This window comes from Apium graveolens, chromosome 3, assembly GCF_009905375.1.
Source record: "Apium graveolens cultivar Ventura chromosome 3, ASM990537v1, whole genome shotgun sequence".
In the NCBI taxonomy this organism is placed as follows: Eukaryota; Viridiplantae; Streptophyta; class Magnoliopsida; order Apiales; family Apiaceae; genus Apium; species Apium graveolens.
The window spans coordinates 85,696,967-85,717,863 of NC_133649.1; the positions used below are offsets into that span (position 1 = coordinate 85,696,967).

General features: G+C 34.0%; 2 protein-coding genes across 3 annotated transcripts; both read right to left on the reverse strand.

Annotated features, from left to right (window-relative positions):
- Nucleotides 1–2,166: 2,166 nt before the first annotated feature.
- Nucleotides 2,167–9,399, reverse strand: LOC141712554 (transcription factor bHLH48-like). Of its 2 annotated transcripts, XM_074515538.1 has the most exons (7): nucleotides 8,378–9,393; nucleotides 8,181–8,297; nucleotides 7,993–8,058; nucleotides 6,212–6,280; nucleotides 5,752–5,823; nucleotides 3,118–3,331; nucleotides 2,167–2,656 (listed from the first exon to the last, which is right to left on the reverse strand). In XM_074515538.1, exons 1-7 carry the CDS (start codon nucleotides 8,783–8,785, stop codon nucleotides 2,619–2,621), a joined length of 984 nt encoding a protein of 327 aa, XP_074371639.1. In that variant the 5' UTR covers nucleotides 8,786–9,393; the 3' UTR covers nucleotides 2,167–2,618. The 2 variants fall into 2 exon arrangements, with proteins under 2 accessions (XP_074371639.1, XP_074371640.1); XM_074515539.1 differs by lacking the exon at nucleotides 5,752–5,823 and having other exon boundaries at nucleotides 8,378–9,399.
- Nucleotides 9,400–19,416: 10,017 nt separating this feature from the next.
- LOC141710809 (uncharacterized) lies at nucleotides 19,417–20,539 on the reverse strand. The gene is made up of 2 exons (XM_074513338.1): nucleotides 20,176–20,539; nucleotides 19,417–20,051 (listed from the first exon to the last, which is right to left on the reverse strand). The coding sequence occupies exons 1-2, from the start codon at nucleotides 20,536–20,538 to the stop codon at nucleotides 19,554–19,556; spliced, it is 861 nt and encodes a 286-aa protein (XP_074369439.1). The 5' UTR covers nucleotide 20,539; the 3' UTR covers nucleotides 19,417–19,553.
- Between the last annotated feature and the right edge of the window lie 358 nt (nucleotides 20,540–20,897).

The following is a 20,897-nucleotide window of genomic DNA, read 5'->3' on the forward strand; positions in this document are numbered from 1 at the left end:
GCTCTCAGCCAAGAGCACAGGCCAAAAGGGTTAGGGACACAAGCTCACCTCAAACTTACACAAGAAAGAAGAAATCTAAAACCTCTGGGGATGCACAGGGCACACACACAGTGCAAACTGGTGCTAAAGACACTGGTCCATGCACTTTCTCAAATTCAGTTTAATGTGGCTCCAATAAATGTGGAGTCACAGCCAAAATCTCTAATAAAAGAAGCATCTGAAACACCATACTCACCAACAAACTCTCTGGAAGTGGATATGATAAACACTTCAATTCCTGATTCCCCTTATTTAACTCTGTTGGGGAAGCCAAAATCTAGTGCAAGTGAGCATCATCTTTTAGATAATTTGTTGGCTCACTTGTCAATTCTTTCAGATTTTATTGTGACATCTGTGCCTCAAATATCTTCAATCAACATAGAGTCAACAATAGTTTCTCTTCCCACCTCATTCATTTCTACTCTCTCGATGGATATTACTCATCCGTCGAGTAGTGATTGTATCCCGACGGATAAGCCTAACAGCAGTTATCCGTCGAATAGCATTACCACTCACTCGACGGATATCACTTATTCATCGAGTATCTCTGCACAACTTCAAACTTCAATTATTTCAAGTGCAGAAGATTTAGAGTTGTACAGTCACTCTTAGGACTGAGAGAGGAGAGTGTATTGAGTGAGAGGCTGGGTTGCTCCCAGGCAAAAGGAGAGGAAAAGAGTGAAACTCAGCAATCCATTTATTCAGGATTGGCAAAAGTGAGTGAGAGGAGTCCCACCTTAGTAGGTGAAGGTGAGGGTGTGAGGGTGGGGAGCCAGGGTGAGACCCTGATGCAACAAAAAAGAGATTATGAGAGAAAGGCAGGTACAGGAGAAATAAGGGTGTTCTTGCCATGGTTGTTGTGCTTTCCCACAGACGGCGCCAAATGTTATTGATCAAAAACTAAGGTATATTAATTGTTATATTTATTACTAAGGAACGTGAGTTTCGAGACTCAATTTGACTGCTCTTATGTTTCGTGACTCGATCTGCCTTAACAAGATACCTACGTACCTTGCTGATTGTCAAGGATCAAGTCAAAAACATAATTCTGATTAGTGGGATGAGGCCCCTTATATAGATGTTGGGAGTCCTTGAATTGAACTAGGGTTAGGAGACTTGGTGGACAAGTCTCTGAATTAGAATGGACTTTGGAGTCCTAAGAAGTTGGAAGTTGATTCATTATCTCATGAGGTTCTTTGGAGGCCAATTTACAAGGATTTAAATCCACACTAGGACTCATCTTAATAGTTGTGTTTTTTCCTATTAATTAATTACGAAATTAATTAATATTCAGGGTTTTGGGCCTTGTTAGCTGGGCTTCATTACTAGACCACATCAGGTCTAATTAATTTGACATTAATTATTTATGTAGGCTATATTTAGGCCTATATCAATATTCAATTTAGATTTTTAAAAAATCCATTGAAATCTGATAGTATTTAAAAGTCCAAGGATTTTTTGTATTTTATAAAATTGTAGATTTTGATTGATTTGTTAGTGTATTTTTTGTTTTCAAAAATCTTAGTAAAATCCAATATATTTTGATGGATTTGTAGAAATCACTGTTCAAATCAGCTAAGACTATACAAGATTTATTCAACAACTCCACTAAAATCCGTGTACAATTAAAATTAACCAAAATCAACAACAATCATTAAAAATAAATAGATTATTATAAATTCTCTAAAATCTGAATCGAATACATCCTTAAGTTTCGACATAAAATGCTTTATTTCGGGGGAAACTTTTAATTTCCAAACGCATTTCCACCAATTATTAAACAAACTCATATCTCAAGGTTCCGGAACCTCGGTATCTCTCATAGTTATTTTCTTATATTTCTAAACAATTAAACAGAATTTTTTAAAAAAAAAACATAATATTCAGATTTATCTTAGAACAGGATAAAAACCATGACAACTGGAATATAGACAAGAAAAAACAACTGGGCGGCATGTTAAAGTAGGCGCCCTGTTCAGGTAGGCGCCCCTTGGGACCGATTTAATTCAATTATATGCGGCTGCCCCGCGACCCCAAGTCTGATCTCATGACATTAATAGTTTGTATTATTGTACTGTGGATCTAGGTGTCCTCCTTTCACAAATACTTGTACTTGAATCTAAAACAGAAGCGAAGTACAGTCTTATTCCTAATCACTGAAGTACAGTCTTATTCCTAATCACTGAAAACACAAGTTAACCCCCAGCCTGCCAAGCCATCACTCATTGATGGAAAGAGATTCGACGCAAAGGGCAGAGAGATAAGATGATAGAATGTGATAAATAGTCCCTACATACATATTCCATAACATATATAGAATCTCCACTCTGGCTGTTCTTTTTTCTTTTTTACACAAAGAGACCAATCATCTCACGCTTAAATGGTGGAACGAACATGTCTCCAAGTTAGTATTAGAGATATACCATGCTAAAAATCTCCCAGCAGCTAAGGGATTCTGACTGTCGCATCAAAAGCTAATTCAACGCATAGGCTTCCCCTCTGCTTATCCACTATCTACTAATACTATATCCAATATATACAATCTAGCTACCAGTAATGCCTGTGACTTCCCTCAATCTTCACATCTCCATCTTCATCTGGTTTGATTGCAAAGAAGCTGTAGCACAAAACAACCTCGAATTATCAGAATTGCAATATCATTACACATCACACACACTCTGATTACCCTTTTCGACCCTAAATATTTATTCCGTTATATTGTTCACAAAAAAAAAACATTATGTACCCTGTGGGTGGACAGACTAATTCATGTGTTACACCAAATATAGATCAGTGTAAAGGTATGAATCTCTGCTACACGGTGTGCCCTAAATAACTTGAAATGGGTTAATATGTGAACATAAATACACGTCCCAATGTCAATCTCGGGGATATTTTGAAACCAAAATGAAATTTCTGGTATCTATTTCTAAGTGCAGTATCCGCATTATACTCAGAGTAAAGAACTAGAGAGTATGGATAACGTAAATTACAGTTGGTTTTTATGAGTAGAGCACACAGAATACAAAATAAATCATTGTCTGATTAGAAGCAGTTATTCTGACAAGTGTAGAGTACCTGAATTTGCCACTGAATCGTAGCTTAAGAGCGAATTATCTGGTGTAATGAAATTAGTATTGTCTTCTTCCCTAACCCAGGCAGGCTGATTGTGCAAGTCAAACTGCCATAGATGTTGATAATGTTGTCTGTTGATGTTTCCACTGACTTGTCCTTCCAGACATGTAGACGGCATACACATGCTCGGAAAGCTGCTTTCTATCATCGATCCACCCTAGAAGATAAAAGAAACAAAGGATTAAACTCATGATACACAAACTTATAGGGCACTAGAAGTTGTGTGGATCTAGTGTTGAACCTTAACTTATTGACACGACTTGTCTGTCCAGGAACAAATCTGGCCGGTTCACAATTTTTCATTTATCCAACATAATAACTATTAGTCTGATTGGCAAAATATTTCCATAGACTTTTTTATACATATATTTTCTTCCTGGGTTATTTCATATATTTAACTTAAAAGAAACAGTTTGTGTTTGCCACAACTCGAAACACAAAAGATAACATAGCTGTCGATAGGGGGCTTAGGCAAACAGAGTCATAGATAAATTCACTTAACTAAATTCTAAATCTCATTGCGCCAAACCATGCCATTTGAAGCTCGCTCTTATTTAGCACTAATCAGGAATGCAAAGATGATACTTCATTTTAAAATTTCTCTCTTCCAGATTCTCTCCTTAAATGACATGGTGAAAATGCATATTAAAAAGAGTTATCATACACTAGTATAGGGGGCATCTATCAGATGCCCATTCTTCTATGGACTGTGTTGGGGGACCTATTATCCTGGAAATCCTTGCAATAGTAGTTCCTAATACAACTGAAAGTAACCCAAGCTTGACGTTACCCTTTTGGCATCTTAACAAGCAGTTGAAGGGGTAAATATGCCAGACAGAAAATGGCATAATGATCCAAATATGACCCACTGTCTTGCCCCAGTATTAATGGTAAAACACTATCCTTTGAGATATTGTACAGGGACCCAATAAAGAAGAGAATTAAAATAAGTCCAATTTTTTATTGTCCTTCCCACTTGCCGATTTATGATGGATATTTATACGGCATTCAGAAGGATAATGTTCCAGAGTAGAGCTGGCAAGATGGTCCTAAAACTTTTACCCGACCCATTAAACCTGCACCTGTTGGGTTGGTTATCCATTAATATGTACATGGTTTTATAAACCAGCCTCAACCATGTAAAGATAACTGAATCTAGATAACCACCTAACTAAGACTTACAATAATATATAAGGAATAGTTTATGTAGGTGAGTTGGTAAAATTTTATCTTGTGTTGTTTTTGTTATAAATTTCTTTCTTTTGTCCCACAACACAACAGTATAAAAGCAATATGCCAATATTACATATATTGTAAATGACAATGTAATAAAAGATTAAAATATATAGTAGTAGGTCGCACTCTATGGAGAACACATATTAGGGGGAGAAAAATTGTTCAACACGCTTAAAAAAGTGCACATCAACTTTTCTACATGTTCTCCACATTTTTCATATTATACTGTTCTGAACAATTGTTCTCACGGCAAGAACTGTTCTCCACCAATTCATTGCCCAGAGTAGTATCTTTTAAAAAACTAAAAAGGAAATTTTCCTAAGAGAAAAATATAATTTAAAATACTATATTTTTATAGACGCTTTAAATATATATAAGTTATAAAATAATTTAGAACTGCATACGAATATATGTAGCATATAATTTATTATAACTTAATGGCAAATCCGAACCAAAGCGGTGCTAGTTAGCATAGTGATTATAATCCTAGCGTATCATACTTATGAAATTGTTGGACATTTATTGTTCATATGCTTTGTTTTTAAAGTAGATGCTCATGAAAAGTGAACAAAATATATTATGCAAGGCTCATAAGATTCATTGATAACTTGGTGGAAAGACTCTTTCTATCCTCTCCTCGTGACAAAAGGTCATTGGTTAAGATCTTCATTCCCACTCCTTCAAATACTTATCAGCTAAGCATCGAGACATATGTAACATACCCAAAAAAAAGAACCAGAAGAGACAAGTAAGAAAGAATGGACAAGTATAATGATGATCAAGTTAAAAGATGAGGGCAGAATAGTGGCTGAATGTAAAAATATTACTACTATTTTAACTGAAAGAAGATTTAACTTCGCTAAATGAATAATATATACATATATATATAAATATATATATATGTTAGAGAAAGACTATAGAACTTACATAGATGTTGATAGAGTTCTATATATAAAGCTACCCCAGGTCGAAAAGAAAGAGCTGTGATTTGGTAGTCAGTAAGTACTAGCACAAAATAATGTACTTAGTCTCCATTACTCCCCAGTTTACTGATTAGACAGACAGGAACCTACCAGGCTAAAACAAAAACTATATAGTTACGGCCTAAATGGCTTGTCCTGAACCATAATAGATTTCAAACTGCTTTGACCATAACTGATGTTAAAATGGTTTGGTTTAATGATGGATTAAAATTTATAGCTAATGTCAAATTTACTCATGAACTTGTCTGTGAGGCCCACAACAGAGTATAAGATTATTGGTGCCAATCATGTTGCTTAAAATTAAAAATTATTTGCTATTGCTGCTAAAATTAAGTAAGACATGTTTCGTAACACTTACTTCTGTGGTGAAGAGACCATCGAGGTTGATATCGACTCTTGGATTTACAGCAGCAAGTCTCATTGATAAGAACTGAATCATAATAGACATGCAAATAAGTTGATGAATAAACCAAAGCTGTATTATATCTTTGACTTCATCGTTCAACCAAACTATTGCAAAGAGAATGAAAAATATTATCTTGAACAGAGGAATTGCAATTTTAACAGAATTTAAGCAGAGAAGTTAAGACTATCACAGCAACTACTGATGGACGAGTCTTAGGTGTACAATGATATTTTGGCATGCATTACGAGTAGCTTCAAAATTATTATTTTCCTGGTGAGCTTAGATCTTAGGAAAAGATCATATTTATCCCCAACTAAGCTGTAGAGCAAGCTTTCAGTATATCACTGACTAACCAATATATTTAGTAGAAAAATAAGAATAACATTACGTGCAAAAAAAACAAAGGCCTCACCTCAACTTGGCGTTGTAGGGATTGTACATGATTGATGATCTCGTCCAATACCATTGCAGTACCTGAAATCTGCAAAGTAATCCATTTAATATTCTATGCTTATAACAGGAGAAGCGCTTCAGGCAGAGACTATACACTACTCAACATATGAGGCCACTTGTCATAAATCTCTGAGGTGCTCTGAACCGGTTACTTAAAACCCCCAAGAAGTGTTATGCACAGATAGAAAGCAAAATTTAAGGGTTACTTAAATGTAATGATTCTATAAGCACAATGAATCCCTTCCCTGGATTTATAAAATTTACAGGCATTTGAAGTAACAATGACTACTCAAAAGAACAGAAAATTTTAACTGAAGAGAAGAACCATTGTTCTAAATGCCACTAAGATATCCTGCCGACACTTCTTGAAGAATTGCAACTTGCAAGGGCCAAGCCAGTGTCCAACCACTTAATTTCAGACCTTGATGATCTTAAAGTCACAATGTCACGTTTCAAAAATAGAATAATTCGGATGATGCAAAAAAGAAGTCTGAAAGACAGAATAAAGGCATATATACAAAAAATACTATTATTTAAAAAATGCATTGTAGAACTGAACAGAACAAAGAAAGATAAAGTAGCACAGAAGACTAGTAAGAAGTGAGAAACAATATTATATGGGTAAGAAACCAATTATAAAATAACTCCCTCTAAATGGCTTGAATGATGCCAATTTCACAAATTATGTACACTGGCATATACAGAAAATTTTCTGCACTTGTATTGTTTATGAACACTTGTTATGGGTTAAATCATAGCCTAAAAGAGTGGCACAGGCTAGACTGATATAAGACCTCAAAGGGATCAAAATTTAAATCTGAAACAACTTCATCTGTGTAAGGTATTTTACATTTCAGATTACAAAATGCACAATTAAATGTCCTAGTAATTTTCTTAAATAGGTTTAGTAATAAAATATTATTTCAACAGGTAAAAAATACTATTTATAAATGTCAGCCTACCTGTGACTGCAAATGGTATTACATATGCCTAATATTTTTGGGATGCTTATAAGAGTCTACTTTCTGCCATGGTTGACAACTATCACATCATAACCAAACAAATGTCTATGGTTTTAACTAGTTGGGACAACGAACCTGGTTTAGTTATCATTTTAGATTCATCCCCCACCTATATGATATATTGCTTGTAATATGCACCTCTAAGTGCCAAATAAACATCTCAAAAGACTCAATCAAGTTGAAATAGATATATTAATAGCAGTAATTGGGGCCACAATCCACATCAAGATTAGCTTGCAATATACATTCCTGTCCCCAAGAGATCCGGTGCATTATGCATTTGACATTAAGTGATTCCCAAACCACATTTAATTAATCTGATAGCAATCTTTTGCCATTTGTAAGGATATTTTAGAAGTTAAGCATTCTGCTTCCCCCTGGAACGGTTACTCAACCTCTCAACTAATTGAATACAACCCACCAATCACTAGAGAAAGAAGGATATGTACTTGGTACTTGCAAAATCAAAACAAAAATAAGAAGAAAGTTCTTTCTTTACTTAAAATAACAAAAAAAAAGTCTTCAAAAAATGTACAGAGATACACCAACCAAGCAGCTGGCACTTTTCTTAGTGCAAAGACTAACAATTGTTATTAAAATCTTAATCTGAAAGCAATATATTATAATAATTTTCAGTAGACTACTTTTCATTAGCATCATTTGACATAAACATAATCAATCTAATTACTTTTAATTTAATGATTACATAGTACTGTACCTTGTTGCAACCTGGGACCAGTTCCTGGAGCAGCTTCATCCTCGCATTTATCTTCTCTCTCCTTGCCTGCCCCGCATTATAATTTGAAAATATAAATATAACTCGTAATCAAATAAAATATTAATTAAATAATTATAAGTACTTAACAACTAATGACAACTTAAGAATTGAGCTAATAATGAGATTACTCTTTCAGCTAAGCTATGGCTATCTGTAGCTTGGCCTCGACGAGCTCGGACGTGAACATACGGAAGCTTCTCCTTATCATTCTCAGTGTTTTTACTCTTTTTCGATGGTGCTTTCACCTAATTTCACAAAAAAAACATCAAATTAGCCACAAAAACATAAATTACCATAAACGGAAACCCTAATTACACACTCCTACCTTCTTTTCCCTCTCTTTTCGCTTACTCGACTTATGATCACTACTCGGAACCACTGAATCAGACATTCCTGGTGACGAATTACGATGCGAATCGGACTCAACAGGCTCCTGCTTCACAGGAACTGAATTCTCTGTAGCGAAAACAGAGAATTTGGAAGCTCGGTCAATTAGAGCAGAATTGGAAGGAAACATAGGAGCATAGGAATACAGTTTGGGAGGTCCGGTTTTTTCGGGAGTGTGTAACAGCTTAACGGCTTGATTTGGCGGGAGTTCTAAAAGAGCTGTGAAAGAATTGCCGGATTCAGGTGGCACGGACATCAAGGTTTGAAGCTCTTCTCCGAATTGAAGTGACTCTTCGGCGATTTCTTCGGGTATTTTACCGGATCGAAGCTCTTCTGTTGGCTCCATGATAAATTTGATTTAATTGTTGAAATATTTAAGTAATTTAATTTATAATTGTTGAAGGTACAGAATACAACTAAAGAGAGAAAGAACAGGATGGAAATGGTACTTGAACACTTCCAACAGCAGGTTTGTATATATAAAAATATGCAAGTAAGTGGGAGAGAGAGAGAGAGAGAGAGAGAGAGAGAGAGGATATCGATGGCGGTGAGTGAATATTATTATATTTTCATAATTAGGAAAAGAGAAAGGAAATGGAAACAAGGGAAATGAAGTAGAGGGAAAGCAACGTTGTAAGAGAGAAGGGGGGGGGGGTACTTAGTGGTTAAGTGGCGCAGGGGAAGGGGACCGTGACCCGACAGTAGATTATAACCGTAGAAACCAGGGCTGATCCGTCATTATCCTTGCATTTATATCTAGAGGAGGGTACTACTATTTTACTCTTTCCAGCTAAACACCATACTACTTGTACCCCCCTATTTACTTGCGTACCATCCAACTTGCTGCAACTTCCGAGTTGCACTCTCGTTATAGATGCACCTTAAGCAACTCCGGTGCCCAACTTTACTGGACTTTGGTTGGCCGGTATTGAACCTCTGTCTACCCACTAATTCTCGCATTACAATTCCACTACAATACTAGTGTGCCACGGCTTCGTTTGGTTATTCTAGGGTTGTCAAACCGATGATATCGATATGAATGTGCTTATATTCGTATCCGGATCCGAATTCGAAAATCTATATTCGGATCAGAATATATTTAAAGAATAATATTTAAATCCGGATCCGACGGATACTATATGAATATTGATAATATCCGGATTCGAATCCGATTTTTAATCATATTTTTTATTTTTATTTTAGAAATTGAAAAAAGTTGAAAAATTATTGTAAAAATTAAATATTTATTTTTAAAAATTAAAATAAAAGTTAAAGTGATTTATCATTTTTTTAAAAAATTATTTATTTTTTCAATATAATGGTTATCTTTAAATTGTTGAACTCAAATGATTTTTTGTACATGTATATAAAATTTGTACAAACATAATATTTAATATATATGTATAGATATACACATACACACTATAAAATTTATTATATAAATTTTAAATTATTTAAATATTTAAATATGATATATTTTTATTCGGATTCGAATATTATCGGATATTAATATGCCTATATCTGTATCTGTATTCGCAATCGTCGGATTCGAAAATAAATAATATCTATTTTATTTCATATATGGATAATATCCGTTTTATTTTTAATATAAATACAATTTTTTGGATGAATATCGAATTTTTAAAATTTTTTTGACAACAATTCCCTGCAACTAACTTCATGTGGAAAAATTCCTCTAAGATAATAAAAAACCGTGTTCGGTTAACCAGCATGTAACTTGTAGTTAATTATTTTATTTCACAATTCTAATATTTAATATGAATATTTCTTTTGAACAGGAATATCTTTTATGATTACTAATTATATTAATACAAAGATAAATATTTAATTAATATCAAATAACTCCAGATGACCACGATTATGTTAATAAACTAGGTTACCGTATTTTATAGTAACTCAAGAATCATTGGAAGTGTAGGTTAACATTTTTTTCAACCAAACATTCTATAGCTTCTTGGAGTTCCAAGGTAGTGGTATTTCCATTGTTGGGTTATAACATACCAAACGAGACATATATATTTTAAGTTTTTAATCGATTACTTAAGATGTGTGTTGCAAAGAGTAAAATTTGAAATAACATTTTAGTCATGTTTTTTTTCAAAAATATTGATTTAATTAATTATATATTTTTAAATAATTAAAATTATATTTAAAATAATATTTTTTAATCAATATTAAAATTGAAAGATAGACATTATACGAAAAGTGTAGATAAATTAAGATATGATATGTATTTAGTGAATATTGTAATATATTTGTAAGTAAATCCTTTATTAAAATCTATAATATTATATATAAGAGTTAATTAAAAATGTTAAGTAACCCGCAAGGGTTGGTTCAGTTAGTTAAAGAGGGGATAACTATCCTCTTCGTCACATGTTCGAATTCCACGTGAGGAAAATTTATGATTATGCCTCCAGAGCCAGAGCCGGAGTCTGTCGCTTAAATGCGGTTTACCTTGATTCACGTGATTTGCAGGCTATTGCGTGAGCCCGTAGGGATTTACCCAGTGCGCACTCGAAGGGTAGCTGCTTGCGGGTTAACTACGATAAAAAAAATGTCAAGTAATCATGTTCACACTAATACGAAGAATAAAATAAATAGTTTATAATGTGTGTTCATTCAATAAAAATTATATTGTTATAAAGTATATGTTATATAATTATAAGGAAAGCATGTGTTAAATTGAAGTCATTTGACTATATTGATCACAAAAAATTAAATAAGTCAACAATTATGGGATATATTGAGTAGCGTAAAGTGTATTCACAATCCCTAAATTCATTCGATTTTTTACTCAGACTACTATATTTAAGATTATTTCAAATTTAACATCAGAATCTACTCGATTTAAAAAACACAAAAATTGATCATTTTTCAGAAATGTATCGGATCTTATACGAGTTGAAGTGCATTTTTCAGTTAACAAATTTAGAAAGTATGTTTATTGTACCGAATAGAACGTCATACAAAGAAAAAAAGTATTTGTAATATTACATTCTTAATGTGTTCAAGACCGACCAAGTCAATAAATAATATATATCAAAATTGCAAGATTAGTTTATTGTGATTTGTCATTGACTTGACCCGATTTTATGAAAATTACTCATTATTTGGTCCACATTATCGCACGATCAGGTAAAGTTACGTGATTGTACTCAGCTAATTTTTTCCATATTCTAATTTATTTAAACAAAATATACAGTAATATCAAAATTTAAACTATATGTATGTGATTTTTTTTAATAAAGGTGAATTATTAAAGAGCAAATTCTAATTTCTAATTTATTTTCATATAAAATCAAAAGAAAGATGTTAACTTTTTTTAACAATTATAAAAAATCTAGCAGTTAATGTTATTTAAAAAATGTATTGACTAACGATTTCAGATAGTACTATAATTATTAAAAAAAATTGTATATTACTTCATAGAATCAAAATTATGTATGTATTTAAAAGTTTTAAAATGAAACACTGAACTTCTTGCAAATGTTTAATTTTCTATAAAATTGTTTCATGTTATTGTAGAATTATTTATATATATGAAATTATAATATATGACTAAAACTTATATATGCACTAAAATATGTTATTTGATTTGATCTTTATACTAAAAATAAAAATTAATTATATTGATCAAATGAATTATCGTATTATTTATGTCATAATAACATTAGCATTAGAAATTTATATAATATATTTATGAATATTCTATCAAATTTAGAAAAGTTTGGTACGGGAAGCCAATATATAGGATTATTAAATCTGTATCTGAAACAAGATTGAAATCATTCACGAAGAAAGATACAACGATTACAAATAACCTACATTAATCTTTATAATAGAACATATTACGTGGTTTGCCACCATCCCTACCACATATTTTTTATGCCCCCAAATTCATCACCTTGCGAATTTTAGTCATCACGGTGCCATTCACTTAACCTGTATTATTATAATATTTATATTCATAAATCACATCTACAGTGGCTAACACTCCATAAATCACATCTACAGTTTGCTGTGATAGGGATTTTGAGTAGAGAGTTTGCAGTAGATTTTGTACATGTACATGGGATTTGAGGTTTAGATATTTTGAGATAATATTTGGCTAGGTGTTTGAGTTGGGATTGGCAAGGTTTTGGATATTTGGTTTAAAGGTGTTTTCTGTGTGTCTCTTTCATCTTCTTCATCCTTCTTCTTCTTCTTCTTATTGTCATCATTTCCCTTATTTTCATCCTTTCCCTTTTTCTTGTCATCCTTACTAGATTTATCATTTTTATGGCTCACATTACCTTTGCTTGATTGACTTGGATTTGATCCAAAAGATTTATGATCATCTTTCTTTTGTTCATCATCATCCAAGTCATCATCTTTTTTATTTATTTATGTCCTTGGTAGCATAGTATCTACATTTTTCAGATATCTAGCAAAGATCTTGATCATCTCCACATTCTCATTGGTTTTATTTTTCTTACTCTTCAACTTAGTCTTTATGATCATCATCAGCTTCTTGTTGCCCATTACAAAGTGTTTTGGTAGTTGGAAGTGTTTGCATCTTTTGGTGTTGGGGTAAATTTAGGCCACTCCTTTACTTGGTTGTAGGTAGGCTTCATGGAAAGTTTCTATTTGACCATTTTTAAGCTCATGAGGAAAAAGAGTATCCTCTGGACTCATCACCTTGACCTTGTTGATTAATATATCCAGTTCAGATGCCCTTCGAGATTGCAGAAAAGATAGGGAGACTAGCATGCATCTATCAACACCAGAGTCATTTACATTCACAACCACTCTCGTTTCTCTGAAATTTTGTCTGGTCACTAGCACCTCTCTCAGAAAGTTGATATTCTTGTCCCCGACCTTCTTGTAGGTAAAGTGATTGAAATTGAGGGAGACTCACAGGGCTTCCAAAAATTCAGCAAATTCCTTATCAAGGGAAGAACCTTCAGCTGTCATCTTGAGTCTTTCAAAACCAATGTCATCTTTACTTTGGCTTGATTTTAGCTTGGGCTCCATCATCTCCTCCTTAAGCTTGGTAGCAGGCAAGGTTGAGTGTTGAGTGATCTGGGCCCTTACCATTTGAGGTATTTCCTGGAGTGACACTCTTAAAGCACCTATAATAGCTCCTAGAGACAAATTTATTTACAGTTCAAGTACTTTTGGGAGTCTATTAGGAACTTGATGTCATGTTGTTGTCTTTGGACGAAAGCTGTGAGTTGAGAGAATTGATTGGTGAGAGAAGCATTTGAAGCTTGTAATTCAGTGATTTGATGTTGTAGAGCTTGAACTTGAGGAGTGGAAGATGTGGCAGGAGCGGACTGTGGGCTTGTTTAGAGAGAGGTACCAAGAGTACTTTGCTCTGCATTTCTGATCTCCTCTATAACCAATGCAGAAGGCTCATAACTAGCTTTGTATAACTGATCCAACTTGACCTTGTTGTCATTGTTGTTTGTAATTTGTTGTTGGATCATATTATGCAGTGCAATGAAAGAGTCCCTTAGCTTCTTGATACTTTCTTCAACTGGAGTGAGAGAAAGAAAGAGCTTGAAATTTGACTGAGAACTTTATGTATTTTTTTCTTTATATCATTGAGAGCGGGCATCAGTTCATCAATTCTCTTATTCACTAGCTCATTGAATGCATTGTGATGACCAAAAAGAGTCTATCTACAGCCTTGCCAACAAAATTGAAGGCTTTGAGTCGAGCTTTGTAGATTTTGTAATGGTATCATAAACCTCTTGTGGAGTGAGTACCTTGACATTATTTCCTAGAATTGTGATATACTCCTCCTTAAATCTGGAAAGTGCCTCCTCCATGTTGATTGAGAAAGTTTTGGAGAGCCAGACATCCACATTTCCATCTCTGTCAGCTTCATCTACAATTTTATCTTGCTATTTTTCAACTTTTTCCCTGTAGGTGAGAACGATGGCTCGGTCGTCTTGGTTTGTCATGTCTGATGTAAGCAATTATTGAGCAATGTTAGCAAACCCTTCAATTTGATCTATCAGCATCTCATCAACAGTTTGGGTTGGAGGTTGAGTGTCTTGTAGCCACTGAGATAGGAGGTGTGAAGGTTTTGTAGAAGTTGAATATTGGTTAGGGTCAGTTGAGGTGGATGGAATGGAGGGTAAGATGGTACATGTGACTAGAGTCATAGTTGAACTCATAGTTGTAGTTTTAGTTATGGTTGTAACAGTGTGTTGTTCACTTGTACCATGACCTCAAACCCTTGTTCCTCCTGCAAGGAACTGGAACGTTAATGTGCTAAAGTACTTGCCTCCCTAGTAGCTGGATCATAGGCAATTGAACTCCTAGCTTCAATTTCAAAATAATTTCAGCTAGGGTTTTGAGGGGAGTTGTTTCTTCATGAGAAACCTCCAATTGAATGGGACAGAATTTGAGTAGCTCCCCCTCAAGGGTACTACCCTCAAACCTATCAGTCTTTGAAGATTGTTGTGCACATGAAGGTGCATTGGAAACTTGCACAGGGTCTTCAGTAAAAATTGATGAAACTTCTGTCTTTGTGATGGTGTCGTCAAGGTCTACCTCATTATGTAGTCTCTCACCATCTAGAGATTGTGTCTTAATGGTGATCATAGTTTCAGAAACCGTGTCACTTAATTTTGGCATGAGTTGAGAAAATTATTCAAGTCCTTCATTAAAAGTAGAAGAAATTTGAGAAATTAGAGTTGTGAGCTCATGAGTGATTTTTGTCAACTCCCCTGAACATATGAGGGAGTTTCAAGAGATGTGCTATCACCTATGTATGTGCCATCCAAATGACTTCTTTGACCCTCTTGAGAGTGCTCAAGAGGGTGTGCAGACTCTGTATAGGATGCATTTGGGAGAATACTTGATTCAATAGTGACATCTTGTTGAGAAGGTGCCATTAGAGTCTTTTTAGATCCCTTTTGTACAACTGTATCTTGTTGAGAAGATACAGAGGTGGTCACTTGAGTGGTCGACTCAGTTTTCTTTTACTTCTTTGGTTTCTTGACCAAGGGTGACACTGTTTCTGTTTGATCCTCACCACTCTCACTAACTACCACTAAAGTTGGTTGCTTTCTCTTATTTTTACTAACTCCATCATTTTGAGAGGATGAAGTGGTTGGCTGACTACTAGCTAATGGTTGTGAAAAAATGGATAATGCAGGACCAGGTACCATGGATGAACTAAAAATACAGTACTCCTCATGTCAGGAATAGGATAAGGATAGGTTCTAAATTTCTCCAATATAAAGTCAATGATACTTAGCTTAATCCTTAATCTGGTTCTTTGTATTAAATGATCCAAATAAAATTTTGGGAACTTGTTTACACATGCCTATTTAATTTACATATGTACCTTCTATCAAGTGTATGTCACTTACTTTATAATTTAAAATTGACATAATGAACCTAGGGAATAAAATTCCCTTACCCCTACTTACCAAATGCATAGTGAGCCTAATTAATCTGTTGTTAGCAGTCGTTGAAGAGTTTGGGTTTTAGTGGGTAAGTGTTTTGAGAGAGAGAAAGCTTGAAAATTTTGAGAATGGTGAAAAATCGCAAAAACTAGGTCAATTGAGATCTCGAAAGCGTAAAGAGGGGTTGTGTCGAGATGTTTGGGTATTTATAGGGTATAGATGTGACTTATCGGCAAAAGAAGAATTAACGGTTGTAAAATGGCTTGTAGAGAAGTCACATGACCTATAGAGAACTCATATCGAGATGTCACTTTCCAGACGAGAACTAGATAGTGACTTATCGAGATGTTGTACAAATACTCAGTTTGTCCTCATTGGATTGAATTATTCTAATTTATATTGATAAAATCAACATAAAATTATATCCAAATGTATTTTACTGAAATAATTTATTAAATTAAGTTATTTCAGTTTCGAGTTATCGAGAAGTCTAAAATTTGAACTATAGAGAACCCCATATCGATAAGTATATCGAAATCACTACATTATTTATCGAGAAGTCCATCGAGAAGTCATGAAGAAGACTTATCTAGAACTCTATCGAGAAGTCAGAAAATGTGATAAGTGGCATTTTATACCACTTAGAACGTCTTATAATGGCTTGAATTGATGTCTTGAAATCAGGTATTTTGTGTATTTGATGCGTTTTTCTAGTGTTTGTGCATTTCAGGGTATAACTTGCGTTACTGGGGAGATTTCATTAGGAATAAGCCTAAGGGAGTGCTAGGCATTGGATGTGGGAAGTTAGGAGCAGAACGCAGCAGAAATCGGGAGTAGAATAAGGATTTTTCCAGTAACCTGCTGGGCGCCCGCTCAGGAAAGCTGGGCGGCCGCTCAGGATGCTGGGTGCCCTCTCAGGATTGCTGGGCAGCCGCTCAGGGGCGAGAAATTTAATACTGATTTTCTATAATCCTTATTCTGTTGGACTTCTAAGACGGCTGGTTCTTGTGGGCTTCTATATAAGTAGTTTTCAGAGACGTTTCATAGTGTGTGGTATCAAGCAAGGAGCAAGGAGAGAAGGAAGAAGACCGTTTTAGCACATAGCAACGAAGAAGAGGAAGCATACATTTTCTTGTGATTCTTTTATTCGTTGTATCAGTGGATGCTAGTTTTTTTTTACTTTGAACCTTATTACTCTTGTGACGTACTCTGGTTTTAATAAGTATTTTTATTAGTTTATCTTGTGTATTATTATCATGTTTTCATATGAACCCCTGGTGACGATGCGTTCTATCATGGGCTAATCGTGATCATGGGATCATAACGGATTTACTACGGATTTCTTTAGTTAGTTGTTTAATACCTTAGTGTGTGATGATTGTATGATATCTAGCATAGGTTGCGCTTATTCGTATTATGTGCGTCGCGAACATATAAGATAGGCTGTTAATCTTTTGTGAAGCGACAGTGGATCTTGAGGTTTAGAACTTGCCATGCTAGCATAGGTTCATGTATGTGTATGCATGATTAGTGGGTAACTCTAACCGTTTTACTTGCCCTGTGTAATCATAAGGAATAACTTGAGCTTAAATCATTATGTTGTCAAATTTTGTAGACATATAGGGTCTCAACATAATTGATGTCTATTCAACTTCTATCTTAATTGTGGATGTTTGGTAGAATGGTATTAGGGCTCTGTTTGGTATTGCTGTTAAAAAGTGCTGTAGCTGTGAGAAAAAGTACTGTTAGAAAAAGTGCTGTTTCAAAAAGTTGCTGAGTGTTTGGTAAATTTTATATCAAATATGTTGTTGAACGAAAAGCAGATGTATAGGTGTTTGGTAAATAATTTGTGTAAGTGTTGTTTAGCAATGTGAGACATGTTAAGATAAACTAACTAGTTTTGGTCATCAGTTATATATAACTTTTGAGTTTTGTCGCTAACAAAATCAAAAACAAAAAAGATGGAACACTTAACAAAATTATTGTTATTCAGTTTGATGAAGTAAATTACAATAAAAAAATCTAATAAACTACGCCATCATCAAACTGGCAGCAATTTGATTTCGAAGTAAATCCACCTCACTTGTTCTATTGTTTGTTTGGCTTTGGTCCATTGATGTTAGTATATGATCCGAAAAATATCTCTTGGCACAAAGTCTGGATTTGCATCAATCCCATTAAAAATTGTATCTCCAGTGGAATTTAGTCTAATATAATTATGCAGTGCCATTAGTTGCGACAACGATATTTCTTTGAGCACCAAACCAGTAAGAAGGCATATTTGATAAAATCATCCACCGTTTTTTCCAAACTCCAAAAGTTCTTTCGATGCAACTTCTAAGTGATGAATGTACTTTATTAAATATTTCTTTGTATCCTTGTGCTGGTTGACCATGCCGAAATTCAGGAAGATGATATCTAACTGCTTTATATGGGCCAACATATTTCACTGATTGAGGATATCCTGCATCTACCAAGTAGTATTTACCTGTATCATTCATTAAAATGTTAGTTCACTTTATATAACTTCAAATGTATTAACGTGATAAATCTTACCATGTGGTGGAGATGGAAAATTAGAATTTGGCATATTAATGGCTGCATTAAAAATACGAGCGTCGTGAGCTATGTTTCCCAACCTGCTAGAACATATGTAAAACGCATGTCAAAACTGCAGGCCGCCATACCATTTTGCGTTGGTAGATTTTTTCTTCCCACGAATCGTACCTGATCATTTACAGGTACACATGCATGTATGTGAGTGCCGTCAATAGCACCAATACAATCCTATAAGTAAACACAATAATGAAATCATCATTATATTGCTTAACTAAAAAAGAAAGTAAATAGAATATTATTACCTTGAAATGAGGCATATATCTACGATCGTTGCGGATGTGAGATGGAATTTCCTTAAATTCTGGATCATCAGGTTTTATCAAATCTCTTGCCAATAAACAAACTGCATGGAGAACCTCATGAAAAACACGACTGACTGTTTCACCAGAATGTTGAAAACGTTCTTATGCATGCCTGTTCGATGCACCTTGGGCTATTATAAAGATAAATATTCCTATTTTTTCCACAACAGTCATCCTCCTCGAAGATGGAAGATGATACACATTTTCCAAGTCATTACATAACTTGAAAAATGTTTCTTTTTCCATTCGAAACATATTTTTGCATCTGACCTCATTCATAGTTAAAATTTCTTGCATCCATTTATGTCCAGTTTGATAAGATGTCATGCACGGTTCTTTATGGATAAATGTGCAATAATATTCAACAATTAAAGCAGTCGCGCATTTTACCAAATCCCAAAAATCATCTTTATCATCGACCTCGTCGTCACTATTGTGTAGAGTGAGACCGTTCATATCTATTAAGATGAAAATATAAAAAAAAAATTAGCTACCAAAAAATATTCATAATTGAGCATATATAAAGTTTGCTAAAAAATGAGTACCAACTAAAAGATTTTAACATAGTAGTCTTATACAATCATTCAAATGCAAAGTAAATAAAATGTAAAACTTATATGAGTATTCATATTAATTTTTATCGTTCACGCTATCTCCTTGTTTTTGATATTTCAACCAACCAACTTTAGCATCTGCTGTTTCCAAGTGTTTCCAGAGTTCTCTTTTTGCTTTGTGCTCAAACATTGACACTGCGAAAAAGTACAAGTCACTGTCCTTTCTCTATATCAGGAATATTATGTAAATCATCCATGGCATCTTTTATAGTATATCCATCCTCTGAAGTAGTTTTTTTCTCAACACTTGCCACCAACTTTGATATATCTGATCTTAATTTTGCTGCAACTCCTCCCTTTTGTATTTTACCTTTCTTCGGCTTATTTTCACTTGCATTACACTGAGATTCAAGTTTTCCTTTACCTTTTCTTTGTCTCTTACCTAAAGTTGTAGCACCATCTGACATATCATCATCTTCATTTAAAAACATTTCTACACTCTTTTCAAACGCGTCATCCTCAGAATCATTCAAATCAACAACATTTTCATCAGTACTATTTGGATGACTAACCAATGGCACATTGCAATTTGAAGATGGAGTCCAAGAAAACTCTCCTGTAGCCACTGTACTCCCAAACATAACATCATTTTTGGTTACAAGATCAGGTTCCAATCCCTTCTTGCGAAATTTAGCATACTCCTTATTAATCTGCAAATGCATAAAATATAGAAAAATGTATAAAATATATATGAATCAGAATTCCAAGCAAGTGCTAATAAGAATCAAAATTAATAACTAATCGCATGAAATTGAATATAATGATGTAGAATACCTTGATTTTATCATCCCACCAGTCAGTAGATGCATCTATCATTTCCAACCTCGGATCCCAACCTAACCCAGTTTCTTTACCGATTAATTCTTTCCACAATTTCCATTCCGTCTTCAACAAATCCCACTTGTTTTTTAACTTCCCCTTATCATATGTCAAGCTAGTGATTCTCTGAAAATTAGAAACAACAAATTGCCATCCTTCGACGGTGAAATGTGTAGAAGGGCGCATTCCTTTCTGAATAGCTTGTATACAAATATCACAGAAGGTGTGTGTAGTACTCATGGTCCATTTTGCTTTAGAATACCTCCTAGATTCTTGTATCGACTCTTGGATTGTGTTCTTTTGATTATTATTTGCCATCTTGTACAGTTACAACCAAGAGTAATTATAGATAATAATTTGCTAGTCAAAAGCTAGAAAGTTATTGGCAGAATATAAGATAAAGCAAATAAATATAATATAAATAATAAAGATGCATCAACCTACACCTAGTACAAGTAAATCAAAGGTGCCAAAAGTCAATTAATAATAAATCCTCATCAATTAATTAATAATAAATATATAGTCACAAAAGAATAGAAGATGAGAAACGATATTGTAAAGAATAATATATATAAAACAAATAATAAAAACAAATGGAAGCTTTGCTTGGTTCTTTTTGTCTTTCTATATACAATGTCAAAATTGCAGGTAACAGTTCTATTTGATCCAGGTTCATA

Coding starts and splice junctions, on each gene's coding strand:
- LOC141712554 (XM_074515538.1), bottom strand. CDS start 8,785: ATGGAGCCAACAGAAGAGCTTCGATCCGGTAAAATACCCGAAGAAATC. Junction 8,059..8,180: donor GCCATAGCTTAGCTGAAAGA/GTAATCTCATTA, acceptor AATGCGGGGCAG/GCAAGGAGAGAGAAGATAAA. Junction 3,332..5,751: donor ATGGTCTCTTCACCACAGAA/GTAAGTGTTACG, acceptor TTTATCTTCTAG/GGTGGATCGATGATAGAAAG.
- LOC141710809 (XM_074513338.1), bottom strand. CDS start 20,538: ATGGCAAATAATAATCAAAAGAACACAATCCAAGAGTCGATACAAGAA. Junction 20,052..20,175: donor GGTGGGATGATAAAATCAAG/GTATTCTACATC, acceptor ATGCATTTGCAG/ATTAATAAGGAGTATGCTAA.